Here is a 19,556-nt window from a genome sequence, read left to right as displayed (position 1 = left end):
TCATTTATAAAATTATATTTAAATAATATTTTTTTTTGCCCTCATAGTTCACTGACAAGTTTTGTACAGTAAATATGCGCACATATTACAAGTGAGAGATTTTTGAATGAAGGGTGCACACACTAACTACTATCTATGATTATTTATTGAACATCAGTGTTGAACAACTGAAATTAAAGCACACATTGCTTAAAACAAAAAGTCACATTTTTCTTAAATTAGTGAAAATAAATAACTTGCAATTAAATTATTTATAAAATAATAATGAATATTAAAAGTAGAAAATAAGCAGTATCTCTTATAAATAAAATTACTCTTACGTGACTCCACACGCAGTAGTGTTTTTAAAGGGAAAGTAATTGAAATAATTGACCTGGAAAAATTTGATCGATTATAGGTTCTGAATGTCGATTTCGATTACTTTTCGATTAATCGCCCAGCCCTAGTTTCAGAATTTTTTTTCTGTTCAGACTTGATATTTGAAATTTTGAAATCTGCAAATAAACGCTGACATTTTAAGCTGTCTCCTGATCCATTTCTAATTATGTTCAGCAGAGTAATATATGTTGATTGTTGCCTCATTGTAAGACCGCATGAAAAAAAATGCATTATAATAACACGCATTCATACACAGGGGTGTTAGTTATTGGTTGCGTATGGCATTAAAAATGTTAGAAATGGCATTAAAAGGCATTAAATAAGATTTGAAAATCCTGCAGAAACCCTGTAATGTGCTTTTGCAGATGATTGTGAGTACTTTGGCTTTGGGGCTTTGTTTTTGGCACCTCACTTTCTTTCCTTTCTAATTGGGCAGAAGCCAAATAGTCAGAAGTCAGATTTGGAAGTTGAAAAATAGATTAAATCTGTCCAGCATTGATTAAAAAAATCAGTTTGTCTCTTTCTTTCTTTTTATTTTTGTTGAAGCATCTTAATGTGTAATCGTACAAATGTCCTGTTTAATCCAAAAACCTCTTTCTGTATGTATTTCATAAGGATGTCAAGGATGCCAATCCTGGCTGCATCAGGACCATTATCTCTAAGGATCCCATTAAACTGCCCTTTGGAAAGGTGGACACCAATGTGACTCTGCTGCTGTATGATCGGGTGGAGTTCCAGTTGCTGACAAATGTTATTACCAAGGAACAAAGAGCCACGAACATCAAACCAAAAATACCCGACACTTTTCAGCTCACCAAAGAAGTCAGGGAGATGGTAAGTGTCCCATCATATTCCATTGACCTTTTTTCTAAATTTGTTTGTGAAGGTGTAGGACTTACTGAATAATAAGCTCATCCTGAAGTTTGCATCTGCTCATTCTTTGGTCAAGATGCAGAAAAATGCATCTTGAACAAAAAGGCCGTTCTTGCTGTTGTCTGTTTGATTCTGAAAAATGTTGTACTTAAATGCTTATGTACCAAAATGGCCATTGTTGCTGTTGTCTGTATAATTCTGTCTAACTTAAATGCCTGTGTAAAGAATGCCAAAAGTCTTAGATGTCCCAATTTTTATATATTTTTTATTTTATTTTTTTAGGGAAACGTTTCAGGATTTTTCTCCATATAGTGGACTTAAAATGGTGGCCAACGAGTTGAAAGTAAAAATGCAGTTTCAATGCAGCTTCAAAGAGCTCTGTACCAGTGTTGTTTTTGACAACCATCTTAGATTTAGTCTTAGTCTTAGTCTTTTGGACTAAAATGCTTCTTAGTTTTAGTCAAATTTTAGTCACTTCTATATGTGATAGTTTTAGTCCAATTTTAGTCGACGAAAAGTCAAAAAGGTTTTAGTCTAGTTTTAGTCAAAAAAAGGGAAAAAGGTAGTCTTTTAACAAATTAATGTAGGTCAGTAAGTATTTTGCTGTTGGGTAGTGTCACTTATAAGTTCTGAAAATAGCAGATCTATAGTTCAACACAATGTGAGCTTCCGGATCGACAATTTTCACCAATAATTACAATAATGAAGGAATGTTTTAGAACATAAAAGACAAACAAGGATGGAATGCTAAAACGGCTTGCCATACTAGTATAGCAAAGAGTATTTAATGCTAAAACGGCTTGCCATAGCGTCAGATACTTTTTAAGTTTTAATTGGCATGCACAATAAGCGGAAATGTCATGCATTTTAAACGTCTGACGGACCACCCACTAACATTTTCGTCTATTCTCGTCTCGTCAACGAAAACTCACACACGTCTCGTCATGTTTTAGTCATCAACGAGCCATTTTTACCTCGTCATCGTCTCGTTATCGTCATGAAAAAAAGTGGCGTCAACGAAATGATTTCGTCATCGTCATCGTTGACGAAAACAACACTGCTCTGTACGATCCCAGCCGAGGAATAAGGGTCTTATCTAGTGAAACAATTGGTATTTTCTTAAAAAAAAAAAGCATTTATTTCTTAACCACGAATGTTCATCTTGCAGATAGCTCTGTGATGCCAATGTGCATCTTCACACATTGCGTAATCATGTCGAAAAAGTAACACACGGTTAGTTCTTTACCTGTGTGCTTCGGTTTAAAAAGGTAAGGAAGGGGGAAAAAATCCATGTAATTTTCTCCTCCAACTTCAACATTGTCCAACATCATTGTTTTACCTTTTTTGTAAAGGGCGTTTGACTTTCTTTGCACGTTCACTTTGTAAGCATTGGATCGGTACTTCTGTCTATGCGGTTGAGCTAGTGCAATATGAGCTGAAAATGACAGAACGTTTCACTAGATAAGACACTTATTCCTTGGTTTGGAATTGAGTCCTTTTAAGTCGCATTAAAACTTGAACCCTTGTACTAACTTGAACTAACTTCAACCCGTTGACCACCTCTATATGGAGAAATATCCTTTAATGGTTTCCCCAAAAACCTAAATTTCTTTTTAACTAAAGAAAGAAACACATAGGGGCAAGTAAATTTATCAGGAAATATTCATTCTGGAAGTGAACTTCTTTAATGTCTGTTTACAAAACAGTGTTTTTGGTTACAATAAAACATTAAAATTATATGATAATAAATACCTGCATTATCAATTAGCTAATAACTGAAAGCGAAAGACACCGGAAGCCTCGCTCATTCAAGTTACAAGTGGTAGCACCCGCTCTTATGTTAAAAATGAGGTGGATATTTTGATGGTGGGTTTTCCATGTTAATCAGAGTTTTTGTCCTAATCAGCCAATATGCAACAAGTGACTGGATTCTGTTTTTGAAATGACTTTGTATTAGAGGTCAACCGATATTGGATTTTACGATGGCTAGGTTGGACCTAGGTTGGATACCGATGAATCGACCGATAGTTTTTAAAATAGATACGGAATGGAAACTAAAATAGTGGTCTACTATTTAAAATAAGGAACTATTGAGCATTAAAGTTAGTTCAAACATTTAAAAAATATCAGTAAATGTTGAAATTAACACATTAACTAGGAAAAATATGTCTATTCTACAGCTTTTATCAATCTTAGTTAATGCTACAAATGGACTCTTATTGTGAAGTGTTACCACAGTCGTGGCCAAAAGTTTTGAGAATGACACAAATATTCGTTTTCACAAACTTGCTGCTAAACTGCTTTTAGATATTTGTTTCAGTTGTTTCTGTGATGTACTGAAATATAATTACTGCATACGTTACAAAGGCTTTTATCGACAATTACATGACATTTATGCAAAGAGTCAGTATTTGCAGTGTTGGCCCTTCTTTTTCAGGACCTCTGCAATTGGACTGGGCATGCTCTCAATCAACTTCTGGGCCAAATCTTGACTGATTGCAACCCATTCTTTCATAATCACTTCTTGGAGTTTGTCAGAATTAGTGGGTTTTTGTTTGTCCACCCGCCTCTTGAGGATTGACCACAAGTTTTCAATGGGATTAAGATCTGGGGAGTTTCCAGGCCATGGACCCAAAATTTCAACGTTTTGGTCCCTGAGCCACTTAGTTATCACTTTTGCCTTATGGCACGGTGCTCCATCGTGCTGGAAAATGCATTGTTCTTCACCAAACTGCTGTTGGATTGTTGGAAGAAGTTGCTGTTGGAGAGTGTTTTGGTACCATTCTTTATTCATGGCTGTGTTTTTGGGCAAAATTGTGAGTGAGTCCACTCCCTTGGATGAGAAGCAACCCCACACATGAATGGTCTCAGGATGCTTTACTGTTGGCATGACACAGGACTGATGGTAGCGCTCACCTTTTCTTCTCCGGACAAGCCTTTTTCCAGAAGCCCCAAACAATCGGAAAGAGGCTTCATCGGAGAATATGACTTTGCCCAAGTCCTCAGCAGTCCATTCGCCATACTTTTTGCAGAAGATCAATCTCTCCCTGATGTTTTTTTTTTTGGAGAGAAGTGGCTTCTTTGCTGCCCTTCTTGACACCAGGCCATCTTCCAAAAGTCTTGGCCTCACTGTGCGTGCAGATGCGCTCACACCTGCCTGCTGCCATTCCTGAGCAAGCTCTGCACTGGTGGCACTCCGATCCCGCAGCTGAATCCTCTTTAGGAGACGATTCTGGCGCTTGCTGGACTTTCTTGGACGCCCTGAAACCTTCTTAACAAGAATTGAACCTATTTCCTTGAAGTTCTTGATGATCCTATAAATTGTTGATTTAGGTGCAATCTTAGTAGCCACAATATCCTTGCCTGTGAAGCCATTTTTATGCAACACAATGATGGCTGCACGCGTTTCTTTGCAGGTCACCATGGTTAACAATGGAAGAACAATGATTTCAAGCATCACCCCCCTTTTAACATGTCAAGTCTGCCATTCTAACCCAATCAGCCTGACATAATGATCTCCAGCCTTGTGCTCGTCAACATTCTCACCTGAGTTAACAAGATGATTACTGAAATGATCTCAGCAGGTCCTTTAATGACAGCAATGAAATGCAGTGGAAAGTTTTTTTCGGGATCAAGTAAATTTTCATGGCAAAGAAGGACCATGCAATTCATCTGATCACTCTTCATAACATTCTGGAGTATATGCAAATTGCTGTTATAAAAACTTAAGCAGCAACTTTTCCAATTTCCAATATTTATGTAATTCTCAAAACTTTTGGCCACAACTGTATAACACTAGATGAATATCTAATCAAAAAAAAAATATTTTCCAGGATATCTTGTATCAATTATCACACAGGACGCGTCACATTCAGTTCAAACAGCGGTCTAAAAAGTTTTATTTAATCATCAAACGGACATAAGTTTACCTCAAGAGTGATCAAAAAGCGGCGTAGTTGAGTTTGAAGTTTGGTGTTTGAAACAACAGTCCAAACAGGAATTGAACGCGCAATCTATATTATAGCTCTCTCAATTAAACATACAGACTTAATCAGAGCCACAGAAAGAGAAAAGTTTAGCTAAAAATTGCACAATACGCACAATCTTCCAGCCCAGGGTGAAGTCTTATGTCTTATTTACATCGGTTTGGGACAGATATAGTGTTTTTAATGTAAAACTCTGTGATGGCGCTCTATCATGCAGCAGGATTTCTGTTGGCTAAATGAACACACAGCTTCTCAGGTCAATCGCTTTAAACTTTTTAACTTGCTGGCTAACAAATGCATTAATGTTATCAGCTGGATATGAATAAATGCAAATAGATGGTAACAATCGTGACATTAAACATTTGGACTTACGTGTTTCATTTGCACTGTTTTGACCTCTTGAGGTGTGGCTAATGTTTGCGTCCTCTCAGCCTTGATAGCAAACATACTGCTGTCCTTTCTCTACTAATGCAGCATCCAGTCAACAGAGTAATTACTAAATAATGATATGAAAACATGCACTATAGTTGTCCATGTTTTAAGGCCGCTCTCGTACTGTATAACGACAGCAGAACCTGCTCAGAGGCTCGGGGTACGAAGGCACGCGTTGAGTATAAATAAGGCTTCAGCCGCTTCAGCCACAGACGCAACCCGGAGAAACTAGCGGCATGGATTTTTGCAGATAATCGATAGTTCTGTCAATCAACTATCGGTGCCGATTAACCGGCAAAACCGATACATCGGTCGACCTCTACTTTGTATATCATTGTGCACAACTTTGCTTAATTGCACCTTTGTGTCATAACTGATCCTCAAATCATGAGGTTTGTGATTACTTTTCTAAGTTATTAGTATTAGAGACTCTGATCTATCTAGAGTCTAGCACCCAGAACACCCTTGGATCGTAACTCTAGTTTTTGCACAGACAAACACTATTAATATTACCTTCTGAAAACATAATGTAGTGATGGAAAAATGAAGCTTTGCGAAGCACCAAGGATTTCCAATCAACTGTATTGTAAAAAGGTTTATTACTCGAAACTTTTCAAGATGGTGCACACTAATGAACGCCAATCTTGTGGTCAAAAGGTGGAAAAAGCTGCCTTTGCATCCCAGACGACCCAGCAATTTTAGATAATAAATTAGTTTGTGCTGTGAAAATTTGTATAAAGCAAAGAAAACGTGAAGTTCATATAAATTTGCCTTTATGTCAGAGTCTTACACACTATGAATAAATGAGTCTTTGAATAAATGTGGAAAAAATAGGCAAGGCTGTAGGCATATTCAAAATGCGAAGATTATCATAGAATGGTCGGTTAAAGTGTCTGTGAACCTGGAATTCATTTAAAATGAACATGCACAAAACAACACATGCAAATATTTTTTCGTACGATTTATTCTTATCAAAGAAGTGAGTGACACTTGAAACTGCGCAAGTGGTTTGCGTTATTTTAATCAGAATATGAAGCAGTCACGTGGTTGTGTGTGAAAACGAAGCGTTTGACGTCACCGATCACATGGTTTTGGCAAAATGAATCTAGCTCCGGCACAGTGCTTCACTGTGAGATGTTTCCTTTTTTTGATACAAGCTTCAAAACCTTTGTTTCGAACGTCACATCACTAACTTAATCCATTCATCATTATTTTGTCACCAGGGTGTGATTATGAACAAGAGCGATGGAACCCTGACCGTCATGACAGAGAAACATGATAACCTGACGGCCTCTGCTACTGACAGTTTAGTAGATGAAGAGCTGAATGTCATGGATGAAGTGGAGCTCACCATTCTAACTGTAAGTAAAATTTAATAGGGTCTTTTTTTTTCACCAGTACGACACATTGTATTGAAAAACTTCATAATATAAAAATGCTGTGTATTCAAGGTGAACGACACAAAGAAGGCCATCCGACTCAAAAAGCTGCCCGAGGGCTCTGTGACCTTTAATCAAAAAGGAAAAGGCAGTGAAAATATTCCCGGCCCAAAGGACAATACATCCGGCACTACCCCTGTCAAAGACAAGGTATTTTACTCTATTAAAAGGCCTTTTTATTCTCAGCTATCCTATTGGAGATAGCTTTAGAAAATTGCTGCCCTCATGGAAATGTTCATTTTCTTCTAATAATACATTTACATCTTTGTCTGCAGTGGAAGCCTGTGAACAGGGAGGCTGGTTCGGTCTCCTTTGACATAAGCACTGAGAAATACGAGGGCACGATTTCCAAAATCGCCCCAAAGAAAAACCCAAGCGAAGAAAAAGAGGTAGACTTTCACAATCTTGCAACCTGAATACAAAAGCGTTTCATTATAACCTGAAAAGACCTTGATAAGTGATTACAGTGTGTTTATAACATACGACTTGGAGTAAAAATCATATAAAAAACATAAGACCGTAATGTTGTTTCATGACAATTGAAAGCTTCTGCTCTGTCTACACACCTGTATAGTGTTTAACCTCTGAAGTGCTTAAACTGTTTGCTTCCAGAAATGTATGCAACTAGTAGTTTTGAGGGTTTTTTTTTTTGGGAAAGTCCCCCTGAGCTTTGGATGCGTGGATCATTTTAATGGGAAGTTTTAATGTGTGTGTTTTGTTGCTGGCATTATTTTTCGAACTAGTCATATTTCCAATTTTATTTTAAACAGATGGACAATCAAGAGCCCGCTCTGGGTCTCCTGGTCACCACAGTGAAGGGCACAGAGAAGCAGCTATCTTTTAAATCAGGTGATGTGATCACAAAAGCCACCATGATGGTTGGTGACAAGGTTCAGTTCAACATTTCCACCAACAGTGCAACCAACGAGGAGTCTGCCGTCAACGTGGAGATCCTGCCTGAAACTTTCCAGACAGACTCTGAAGAGCAACGTAAAATAGTAAGTGTTTTTCAGTTGTGGTCATCCATGGCGATTTGGCAGTTGGGTAGTTGTTTAGAAGTAGCTGTAGTAGTAGTTGATTAGCAGCTGCACCATAGCTTTGCCTCAAATTGCCACGATTTAGCTTTCAAAGATGAAAATAGCCCAAGGTTTGAAGAGATTGCACTGTTGGTTAGTGTGGTTCTGTAGGACACACACGTCATGATCTCACAGACCATTGAGCAGTAGGTCTTCAGCATTGATGTTTTTCCTCAGGTAGATTACATAGGGAATAGTAAGACATTAGTTAAGTGGAAAGTAGTGGCAATAATCAATAGCAAATAAACAGCTTGTAGGGGATGCACCAAAATAAAGAATGATAATATGATTGCACTGCATTCATCTGAGTGATGCAGCCATAATTATCCAGTAGAAAACTCAGAAAACCAAGATGAACCCGTCCATTGTTAGCGATACCAGTCGATTAAAAGCGCATAAAAGCAGTATTTCGCACAGTATCGCGTATCAAGTCCACAAATAGAGGTTGGATGGTACTGTGTGCTGAGTTTGAAACACAGACAAACATAAGTGTTCATAAACAATAAAGTACTTTTTCTCTTCTTTGGTGCATTGAGCAGCCTTTTTGGATTCTGAAGTTGGGAGTTTTTTTTTAATTTCTCCAAGATTCTGAGTAGGGCTGTCACGATTCCTCAACTTACTTAAGTACTGGATTTGAAAAAATCCTTTGACTGCATTTTTCCCCATGTTGAGTAACCGGCAAAATAAAAAGTGGCCCATTTCGCATAGGAAAATCCATGGAACACATTATTAGACGGTTATTCAAGGCTTCATAATATATTAAACCCATTTAAAAATCATAATAAAGCATAATTCTATTGTAAATTCACAAACCCTATGTCTCAGTTAAATAAATATATGCACTTTAATAGTTTACATGCAGTTAAGGTCAAAAGTTTACATACACCTTGCAGAATCTGCAAAATGTTAATTATTTTACCAAAATAAAAGGGATCATACAAATGCATGTTATTTTTTATTTAGTACTGACCTGAAAAAGATAAGTCCACAAAAGAAAATAATAGTTGAATTTATAAAAATGACCCCATTCAAGTTTACAATCACTTGATTCTTAATACTGTGTTGTTACCTGAATTATCCACAGCTGTGTTTTTTTTTTTTTTTTTTTTTTTTTTGTTTAGTAATAGTTGTTTATGAGTCCCTTGTTTATCCGGAACAGTTAAACTGCCTGCTGTTCTTCAGAAAAGTCCTTTAGGTCCCACAGTTTTTTGGGGTTTTTCTGCATTTTTGTGTATTTGAATCCTTTCCAACAATGACTGTATGATTTTGAGATCCATCTTTTCACACTGAGGACAACTGAGGGACTCGTATGCAACTATTAGGAACTATAAGGAAAGGAAAGAAAAAACAATGCATTAAAAGCCGGGGATGTAAACTTTTAAGTAGAATGAAGATGTGTACATTGTTCTTATTTTGCCTAAGTATCATATAGTAATATATATATTAAATGTGGTATTGCTCTTCAGCAGCTACAGAAGATACTGTTTCCCAGAAGACAAAATAAGTTCAGTTTAACCTTGTTGTTCAAATTCAGAAAGTTTTCACCCCCACCAGCTATTAGTGAATCATCTTAGTCAGTGTTAGTCAATATTAAATGAGGATTAGATTGTGCTAAAGTTTTAAACAATTGTCAGGCTATTGGTGCCCTCTGCAGGCATTTGTTATAATGCATAATGTACATATTGTTCATAATATATTGTTTTGTTTAATAAAACCATATGATTACTTGCTTTTGATACTTTATTTGAACTAATTAGTATTGTCTCATTGTAATTATATGTGTATATTAGGTCTATTTTAATTACCACAAAATAAATTGTAATTATTCAATTACTCGATTAACCGTCAGAATAATCAACTGATTACTAAAACAATCGTTAGTGACAGCCCTAATTCCGAGTCGGAACTCCAACTTCCAGTTCCAATTCAAAGCTCCTACTGAGAACTTGGAATTTTCAACTTCTGAATACAAGTGGAATGCAGAAGTAATGCGCTAGAACATACAGAGTGTAGCTAATGGTGATGATCAGGACATCATTGGTGCATGAGACTATTGTGGTCAAAAGGTTCTGTACTTTGGTACCAAGTTGGTACTGAACTTTTACAAATGCAATGATACCGGCTTTATAGATATAGATGGTTGCTTCCAAATGCTCCAGTGCATTTGTGTTCACTAACATCAAGTGTATCCCTTCGTATAATATTCTGTCTGCTGAGAACTTGGAAAAAGCAATGTGCAGTCATGTTTGATTGATATTTCTCATAGGCTTAATTGTGATTGAAGCACACTCGTTGTCCATTTTGAATTTCACACGTCAGGATTATTTTTTTTAACCAGTAATATGCCTTGTGTATTTTTCTGATATAAAATTTTCATATTTTTGGCAAAGATTTTGTTCAGTTTTGTTTTTTGAAAAATGAAAGTTTTGGTGCATCCCTACATTTTAGCGTTTGTAGAAGAACCAGAACCAGCGAGGTGCTGTTTTGCCGTAGCTAATCTTTAGGACAGTAACCATATCCTGTTCCTGAAGATCTACCTACCTATAGAGTTCAGATCCAACCCTGATCAAACACACCTGTCTTTAATTATCAAGTGCTTCTAAGCTTCTTAATCAGTTGGTTCAGTTGTGTTTGTTGTTTTAAGGAAATTAATATCTTCAAACACTATTTATTTTTGTTTATGACGTGCTTCCATCTATTAGGGGCTTGTTGTCAAGCTGGATGCTAATTTTGGGTTCATCAAGACACCACAGGACCCGCAGCTATTTTTTGACATAAGTGAGGTTATGGAGGACACCAAACTCACTTTGTCTGAGAAGGTTGAATTTACGTTAGTACCGGTAAGTTTTCAGCCGCTGAAACTTGATCATTTTAATACAGAAGCACATTTGGTTCCTGAACCTTTTGTAACTGCTAGATTTCTCCTGCCTATATTTTGTTATTGTAGTTTCTGGCTTTTGCTGGAAAAGTAGAGGATACATTTTGGAGGCTGGTTTGTCAATCCATCTCTTTGTTGATGTAATTGTTATACTATTTGAAGAGTGAAACAGCTGAAGGGGGAAAACAGGCTGTTAGAATAAGAAGGCTGAATGAAAGCGTCTTCACGTCTGCACCAAAATTAGAGGCCTTCGGAGTAAAAGAGAAGGTGCAGTACATAACTTTGATTTTATTGTAAGATTTATATACTAGGGGTTGCACAGATACTTGTTTTTACTAGTACTAATCGAATAACAATAGTACCTATTGAATCACAATACACTGCAGAATCAGTGGACAAACATGTCCCACTTAGTTTGTTAGGGTCATCTGTAATGTGATTTTATTAAAGCTTAGGATGAACCTATTGTCTTAATTATAAATGTATTTATCTGTGACATGTAATGAATGATATGCAACAACGCTGGGACAAAAGTTGGGCTAATTTAAATCATGAGATCCACTACTAGTTGGCAAAGATCCAATGCCTGCATGACAGAATAGCAACTAGTAATGACTAGAAGCAGTCAACTAGTCAGTGCAACCCTTAGTTTATACTATAAATAGTTGATCAATTTAGTAATTTTCCATGGGTTGGGTGATCCCTAAATGTGGATTCTACCACATTTGCTTGGCTGCCTGCAGAAGAAAATGACTATCAAATTGCTGAAGGATCCCAAAGACCAAATCAAGGATGGGGTCAAAACGGTGGACAAAGGCAGTGAATCAATGGATGCAGAGTAAGTAGATCATGAGTAGGTAGGTCAGTCCATTAGTTAATTGTCCAGATGTTCTTCAAAACTTTAAAAAGAGACAGATTGACAGGTAGAAGTGAAATGTTTTGTCACAAGGCAAAAATGTACTCCAAAACTATTCACACAAAGTACAACAGTTATTTTTATCTAGCTTTTGAGAGTACTTGAAGCAAAAGAGAAAAATGGAAGTCAAACTTAAAGGTCCAGTATGTAATATTGATAGTCAGTGGTTAATTGATAATCGGGCATTGCAGTCTAAATTGAAAACTCAACGCTAAGGGTTGCCAGGTGCTACAAGGCACAACTGCAACTGACAGTGATATTTAGGCATTAAAGTTGATTTATATATGAGGTAGAATCTGCTATCTCTGACCCAGTTCATTTGCTGGCTTGGATTGCTGCAGTATACTGTGTTTCCACCAAATGGCATCCTTGGTGTTAAAATACTACTGGGTTAATTAGCAGTGGGTGGAATCACAAAGACCAAAACAAAAACAGACATTCTGACATGGAACCACATTTCAAAGTAGGATAACTGGCTGTAGCATAGTTTTACAAAGAAAATGATAGATCACTGAAAAGCTACGCAATTTCGCGTTCAAAATCGCGGATGAATCGCATTCGATTGTGAACGCGAAATTGCGTAGCTTTTCAGTGATCTACAGCTCAGTGTTTTAAATACCGCGCCATCTGAATGCATGTGATGGAGATTTACTACTAATCACAGAACCGGCTTTGCTGATGAGATACGCATGACAATCGCATGTGATTTATTGTGCAGCCCTAATGTGAACTTGGCATGTTTTCTAAATATTTGCGTGTTGGCATTTTAAGGCTTTAGTACAGTTAAATGATATACAGCATCTTAAAGTAATTTGGTTTTGTGAGTACAAAATACAGTATGGTTGACAGAAAAGTAGTTAAATTATTAGTTTAAGTAAAAACCATTGCTAAATATAGCCCATTTCACACAGTATTACCAGTAAATTGCAGTAAAATTACCAGAATGATTATTCACACATGCAAGTACGTGCGGTCTTTTTACTGGTAAAGCACCATTCACACATCAGTTTCAAAATACTGGTCAATTCTGAATTCTGTGACAACATTAACCAGAAATGGACTCTAAACGGCCGTGCCTCCTGAGGTCCACATGGTCAGTGTTTTTCTTGATGTTTTCGTTTTTGTGTCAGACATTCACATTAATGCAGCTGCTTTTGGCCTAGAGACATCGTATTAGACAACTTCAAATTGTACTACTGAACTATCCATCTTTTTCCTGAACGAGTTCCTAAACTTGGAATGTTATAACTTCTCATACCAGAAAATTGCAGAAGTGAATTTATTGGTGTTATTGAAAAGGTCCTGTTCGCAAATAATTTCTTATTGGTAAATTACCGTTAATTTACTGGTAAAGACTGTGTGAAAGGGGCTTATATCTGATATTGTCAAGCTCCGGCAGTGTGATAATATAGAAACCATGTAAATATATGACCTGTGCTAGCAGAATGAGTTGCAATGATCACACTTCACATTCTCTATTCTCCAATGATATATGACTTGTTGGAATCTTACAAAAAATTACTGAGCTACAGCCATTTGAAGGCAATAGAGGTTGATTTTGAGAAAAATTGAGTCAAAGTTTTCTGAAAATGTTGTATTTTCTTTTAATATTTGATTAACATTGAGACAGATCTATATTAAAACCTACTGTAATGCATTGATCTAATGTAATGTTAAACATCAGATTTTTCCCCAACCATTACCTAAAGTCCATGTAAGACATAACAGATTGTTATTATAGATTATTATAGGAAGATTGTGCACTCTCGGAGAGGCACGTCTCATGTACACGCTTTGCAAATTGTCAGTCAGTGTGATCGTTTTCATCAGCATGGGTTTGAAAATCATATTTCATATTATGTAGTCATGTCATCGATAATTCAATATGAATACTCACAAAGCTGGAGTGCTGCGCTTTGCAACTATAGACCTACAACTTGTGAAAAGCAGCAGCAGTTGTCCAGAAGTGAGCAGATAAAAAGGTACTCCTCTTAGAAAACGTACAAATAAAGATAATTTTAGATGTTTCACTATTTGGAGCATTGGGATCATTAGAAGAGGGCTTAATGAACTCATTTTTGTTAAAATCTCAAATTCGACCAAAACTGACATTTTTCACTTCTTTTGCCTGTATCTCAAAATTAGACTGCGCATTTTGACTCATTTTGGCAGCACGGGTCACATATCGTTATATAATAAGTTATTAATTAATATTTATAGTGTTACTTAAGTAATACATCTTGTTGAGTCTTTGCCATGAAGAATGTTGTGTACAAACATTTGTGTGAAAGGCTTGTCATTGCAAAAAAAATCACACTTGTTAAGAGTAGTTATGCATTTGTGTTCTAATTCAAATTTATTGTACTAGTTTTTTCTAAACAATGTATGTTTACGTATTAATATTTTTAGTATAGACCTTTTTTTAAATGGAGCAAGTATTGTTGTCCAAACATGTAATACATTTTTAAGAAATTTGTTTTGAAAATTTCTTGATCTTTAGCAAGCCAAACAAGGGAAAAGACAAGACTTTACCATCTATGTCATCTGCAAAAGATCTGAAGAAGGATGGCACCAAAGGTGATAGAGCACGGAGCAGAAGCAGGGAAAACAGTCGACGTAGGTATAGTCGGAGCAGGAGCAGAAGCAGAGAAGGTGGTCGACGCAGATACAGTCGCAGCAGGAGCAGAAGCCGGGACAGAAGCAGGAGCTACCACAGAAGGCACAGAAGTTCCAGCCGTGAGAGGAGAGACAGCCAACACAGATACAAACGCAGCCGCAGTCGGAGCAAAGAGCGTGGAGAGAGATCTCGACGGAGTCGCAGCAGAAGCAGAGAAAGGAGCAGCCAAAGTTCCAGGAAGAGAAGCCGCAGCCCTACCGACGGTTATGATCGCTATGCAAAACAAAGCAGCGTTAAAGATCCAAGTGACAAAAAGAGAGTAAAAAGCCCTGACAATGTAGATAATGAGCTGTCGAGAAAAAGGAAAGAACTAATGGAACTCAACGAGCTGATTGCACGTAAGAAAGCTATCGTCGCTATGGAGCAAAATGCGAAGAAAATTGAGCCGGAGGATGGAAAAAGTGGAGTTACGACATTTGATTATGAGCATGTGCATCGTGAAAACGTTTGGATGCCTGACCTAAAACCAGTGAAGTCCATCTTGAAGAAACAGTCTGAACCTCAGATCACTGATTCTCAATCTCAGGTTTGTTTCTACTTGGGCTCCTAGGTTGAGTTTTATATTTGTTTTTTACCTTGCATGTCTCACTGCCTCTTTTATCTTCTCCAAGGCGTCTGCAAGCAAGGAAACTGCTGCTCCTTTTGTAAAGAGTGAGAGTCAAGAGATGCAAATAGGATACCACCAACAGACTTATGGATCAAAAAAACCTGGCTACTCTACATTTGAAAGCATTGCTGAGAAGACATCTTTAGATCAGATTCAAGATCCAGAATTGGTGAGAAAAAAGAAGCAATTAGAAGATCTCAGTGAGTCCATAGCACGCAAAAGAGCGATAATTGCCTTGGAACAGAAGGTCAAAGTTGTTCGGGAATTGCCTGAAATGGAAGCGGAATATGAGTTTGACCCACACACAGAGGACCAATTTGTAATGTCCAAAGGGAATTTATGGAGCTCTGAAATGAAACCTGATATTCAACCGAAAAAGTCCATTTTGAAGAAACGCTCAGAGATTCTAACATCTCAGGTTTGTTCATTGTAAAAGATATGTGTATTAGCTCTCCTTGGTGGGGAAAAAAACAACTTAAGGTGGTGAAACTGGTTTTTCAAACTTGGTAGCAGAGTAGTTTTTGGTAGTTGTCCAGATTATGCTCTCCACCAGCTATGGTGGTCTACCAGGTTTGATTTTGACCAAGATGGTGTACTAGGTTGACCTAACCATCTACAATCCACTGGATTGATAATAAAATCAATAGGTCCATCTAGAAACCATATCAAACCACCTGAAGTTGTTCTAGCTGGATGTCCCAGCAGCGCTATACAAATACTTCTGAAGTGCTTTTCCACCATCTGGCTGAAAAGTTCTGACCATGGTACCAGCAGCCTATTCATTTTCTCAGCAAAACTCTTTAGAGGAGAACAATGTTGATGGAAATGCTGTAGCAACTCACAATTGGTCACTCACCAAAATGGAAATGGGATCCATGTCATCATGCCTGGGTTGGTACAGAACCTTTCTGCTCAATGGTGGAAAAGTGCTATTTGTAGCCAGAGTATGTACAATGTTTCAAGGAAAGGCTACCTGTCACTACAGTAATTTGTGAGAACACTTTATTTTTTGCTTTGCAGAGTGACACAACCTCAGTTGATGAATATGGTCAACCAAGTCTGGATGGTTCTTCTTTCACAAAACTACCTTCTCAGAAGACAACAGCTTTGCCATTTAATAGGTCCTCAAATCCACAACCCATTCATCCTGCTACTTTGGGATTATTCAACCGAATAATAAGTGAGTCTTCAGCAGCGCCGCAAATGACTAAAACACCCCCTTTTAACAAGCCAGTTATCCCACAGTCGCTCACGCAGGCGTCTAGTTCTAGGTCATTGCATGAACCAAAATCTTCAAGCGTGTCTAAAGGTAGCAGTTCTCTGGATGAGCAACACAGGACATCATCAAACCATCCCCCAAGCATTAAACCTTCTACGAGTCAAACTTCGCCATCAGATCCAAAGCGCAGTCTTACAACTCAAATGGAGCGCTTCCTTAGTGCTCTCAACAAGGCTGACACCAGTGTTGTCAACTCATTGTTTCAAGAGGCTAGAAAGGATCTGGGTGTAATGAACACCCAGAGACCCAGTCAACCCCAATTAGATAGAAACATACCCTTCATGGACGAGATATACGATCCTTTTAAGGAAGATGATGAAAATGACCAGCCTTCCCTTATGGGTAAACAATTTGTCCAGGAACGAGTAAAAACTGAAACCCGTTTGAATGACCCCAGCAAAGATGACCTCTTACCTCATGAAAGAGCTGTTCAGGATGGTAGTGGCTTTTCTCGGCTTGTTGGAATGAAGTATGGTGTAGACCCTACTGCAAAAGCTGGGCATCCGATGGTTTCCGAAAATTGGAGTGCCCATAAAGAGGACCCAAATCAGTTTTCTGAGCAGTGGAATCAGTATGAAGAGAACACTGAGGTGTATGCAACAGGACACGAACATTACACCAATGAACACAGTTTGTACAGAGAGCATAGTCAGTCTAAGTACCAGAAAGTCGATCCAAATGTCCAGCACTCTTACGTAGAGGACAGAGAGATGCCAGAGAGTAAAAGCTTAGCCCATCAGGAGTCTGAAGAAAGCAGTGAGGATAAAGACAGGAAGTCAGAGAACTTTGAGAAAATTCAGAGTCTTCTTCAAACAATAGGACTTCATCTAGACACAGCGGAGGTTAGCAAATTAGCGGACAGGACTCAAGAGCGATTGTATGGTAAGATGAGAAAACCTCCTATTGCGTCTTCTCACTCCTTTGAACAAAAAAGGGAGCGATCAGGGAGCCAAACTGAGCAAAGGGGTAGTAGTAGTAGGGCAGATTCCTCAGACTCCGAAGGCTTCCGATCCGTTTCCCCAGCTCAGTCCTCTAATCGTAAGGTTTACATGAGTTATAAGGACTCTGTAAAACAAAAAGAGCAGCAGAACAAAGTGGAAGATGTAGACCTAACTAGTATTAAGAGAACTGTAGTAAATTTGAAACCGGCATCCGATGAACAAGAGCCTTATAAACCTGAGGCCACCGCAGTTTCTCAAGCTTCGTACCAACCAATGACCATTGAAACCACAGTTCATCCTGACAGTTCCCAGTATGCCCAAAGTTCCACCGTTCCCACCTATTCAGCTTCACAGTATTCGCAATATCAAAGTAGTGGTCAACATGCTTGGGGTTCTATGGCTCCTGGTCTGTACCCTTATGGCATTGTACCTCCATCCCCTTATGCTAGTGGTTACCAAGCAATGGCACAGAATATGATGCCTGCTTATAGTTCGTACAATGCACAAATGGCTAATCCATATTGTGTACCTCCTCCACTCTCCATGCCACATCCCTATGGTCCTCCACCCTTTTCCAATATGGGCTCTGCTTATTCTAACCAAGCGGCTAGTGAAATCTCAATTGAAACTATGAAAACAAAGCCAGTTAGGTGCCTGAAAACAATAAAAACAGTCCAGACAGTTTCAACAACAGTTCAACCAGGGTCTGCCAGGGCGCTTGTTACCATACAACCTACAGAGGACAGTCAAGCGAACCAAACGTCGGAGGAAGCCAAGAATACACAGGTTGCTACCATAACAGAAGATGACATCAAGGCTAAGCAGAAGAAACGGGTATGACATCTTTCTTCAAACTTCTCACATGTGGAATCCTTTGTTCAGTGATTCTTAATATCGATGTTATACTTATATATTTTATACTCATGTCATACTTTGTGATTCTGTGATATCGGAGGCTGTCCAAGGACAATGTTGCTACGAGCTTATTGTCTTGAGCTTACGATTGCATCTGTAACATTCTGAACCTGTGATAAATCTACTATTTGTTTTAGCACCGTTTTGTCAGAGTTTTGTTCTTATATAATTGTGCTCTGGGCAGCTTGAACAGTTTAACCAGAGAATGAAGCTGAAGAAAGAACAGCAAATGGAAGCCCAGCGTTCACGTGGACAAAATCGGAATTCAGCTCCAGGTATTATTATTTCCAGAGTCTTTAGGTTCAGGCAGTTATTGGCTTCAGGTGCAGTTACCTGTTTAGTTTACTTATTCCTTTGCCTTGTAAACAGGATTGTTATCAAAAATTTACAACCTTTGTTTCCAAGAAAAAAAATGATTCAGGTAGTTTTCAGAACATAATTTAGCTTTTAAAGAAACCTTGTCCTTTGTCACAAGATGAGGAAACAGCAGTAGGTATTTTTTTGAATAGCAAACCTAGAAATTTTGATCTAGATTAATTTGTGAAGATAGTTCTAATAGTTTTTAAATAGTGATTTTATGTTCTAAAATACTGCATTTATTTATAGAGCAAGCTGGAAATGTATGTCATGTCTACACTGGTTGTGCATAACACTTGAGGCACATTAATTTACTATAGAAATATTATGCTTTTTTAACGTTTATGACCGTTATAGTGCCAGCCGTGGTCTAATCTCCTTAAAACGTTGCATGCCTGTTTAGAATCAGATGTCACATGTGCTCGCCAGGTTTTGTGAAGTTTTGAGTTTTCCTATAAGCTTTATAGGTTTTTTTGTAAATTTGAACAGGCCCCTTGTCTAAACGATCCTGTTATAGCTTCCCAAAGGGTAAATTTCATTAGCTGGTTCAGGTGTGTTTAATTGGGATTGAAGCTAAACTCTGCATGACACAACCCTCCAGGGGTGAGTATGGGCACCCCCGGTCTAGAGAGTCCAGAGAATTGTACTGCAGTGTTTTTCTATATCTTTTCCAGATATAGCAAAAGTAGGATTTTACAACTTCTCAATCATTTAACCAATGATTTGATGGACAGCAGTGGTTCTAGAGGCAAAGTTGTCCAGAATGAGGAGTTCTCTCAAATGATACGAATATCGCGTGTAT

General features: G+C 37.9%; 1 protein-coding gene across 1 annotated transcript in view; it reads left to right on the top strand.

Annotated features, from left to right (window-relative positions):
* The window catches only part of LOC141325505 (uncharacterized), a 40,070-nt gene that overhangs the window by 14,061 nt on the left and 6,453 nt on the right, over positions 1–19,556 (top strand). The window contains exons 7-18 of the mRNA XM_073834247.1: positions 994–1,212; positions 6,893–7,030; positions 7,121–7,258; positions 7,384–7,497; positions 7,879–8,106; positions 10,887–11,024; positions 11,225–11,329; positions 11,806–11,900; positions 14,479–15,181; positions 15,267–15,680; positions 16,283–18,316; positions 18,582–18,672. Coding sequence (XP_073690348.1) covers positions 994–1,212; positions 6,893–7,030; positions 7,121–7,258; positions 7,384–7,497; positions 7,879–8,106; positions 10,887–11,024; positions 11,225–11,329; positions 11,806–11,900; positions 14,479–15,181; positions 15,267–15,680; positions 16,283–18,316; positions 18,582–18,672 — 4,417 coding nt within the window. The remainder of the gene's footprint in view (positions 1–993; positions 1,213–6,892; positions 7,031–7,120; positions 7,259–7,383; positions 7,498–7,878; positions 8,107–10,886; positions 11,025–11,224; positions 11,330–11,805; positions 11,901–14,478; positions 15,182–15,266; positions 15,681–16,282; positions 18,317–18,581; positions 18,673–19,556) is intronic.

This window comes from Garra rufa, chromosome 2 (assembly GCF_049309525.1).
Source record: "Garra rufa chromosome 2, GarRuf1.0, whole genome shotgun sequence".
Lineage (NCBI taxonomy): Eukaryota > Metazoa > Chordata > Actinopteri > Cypriniformes > Cyprinidae > Garra > Garra rufa.
Note: the sequence above shows the minus strand (reverse complement) of the source record. Positions and strands in the feature narration are given on the sequence as shown.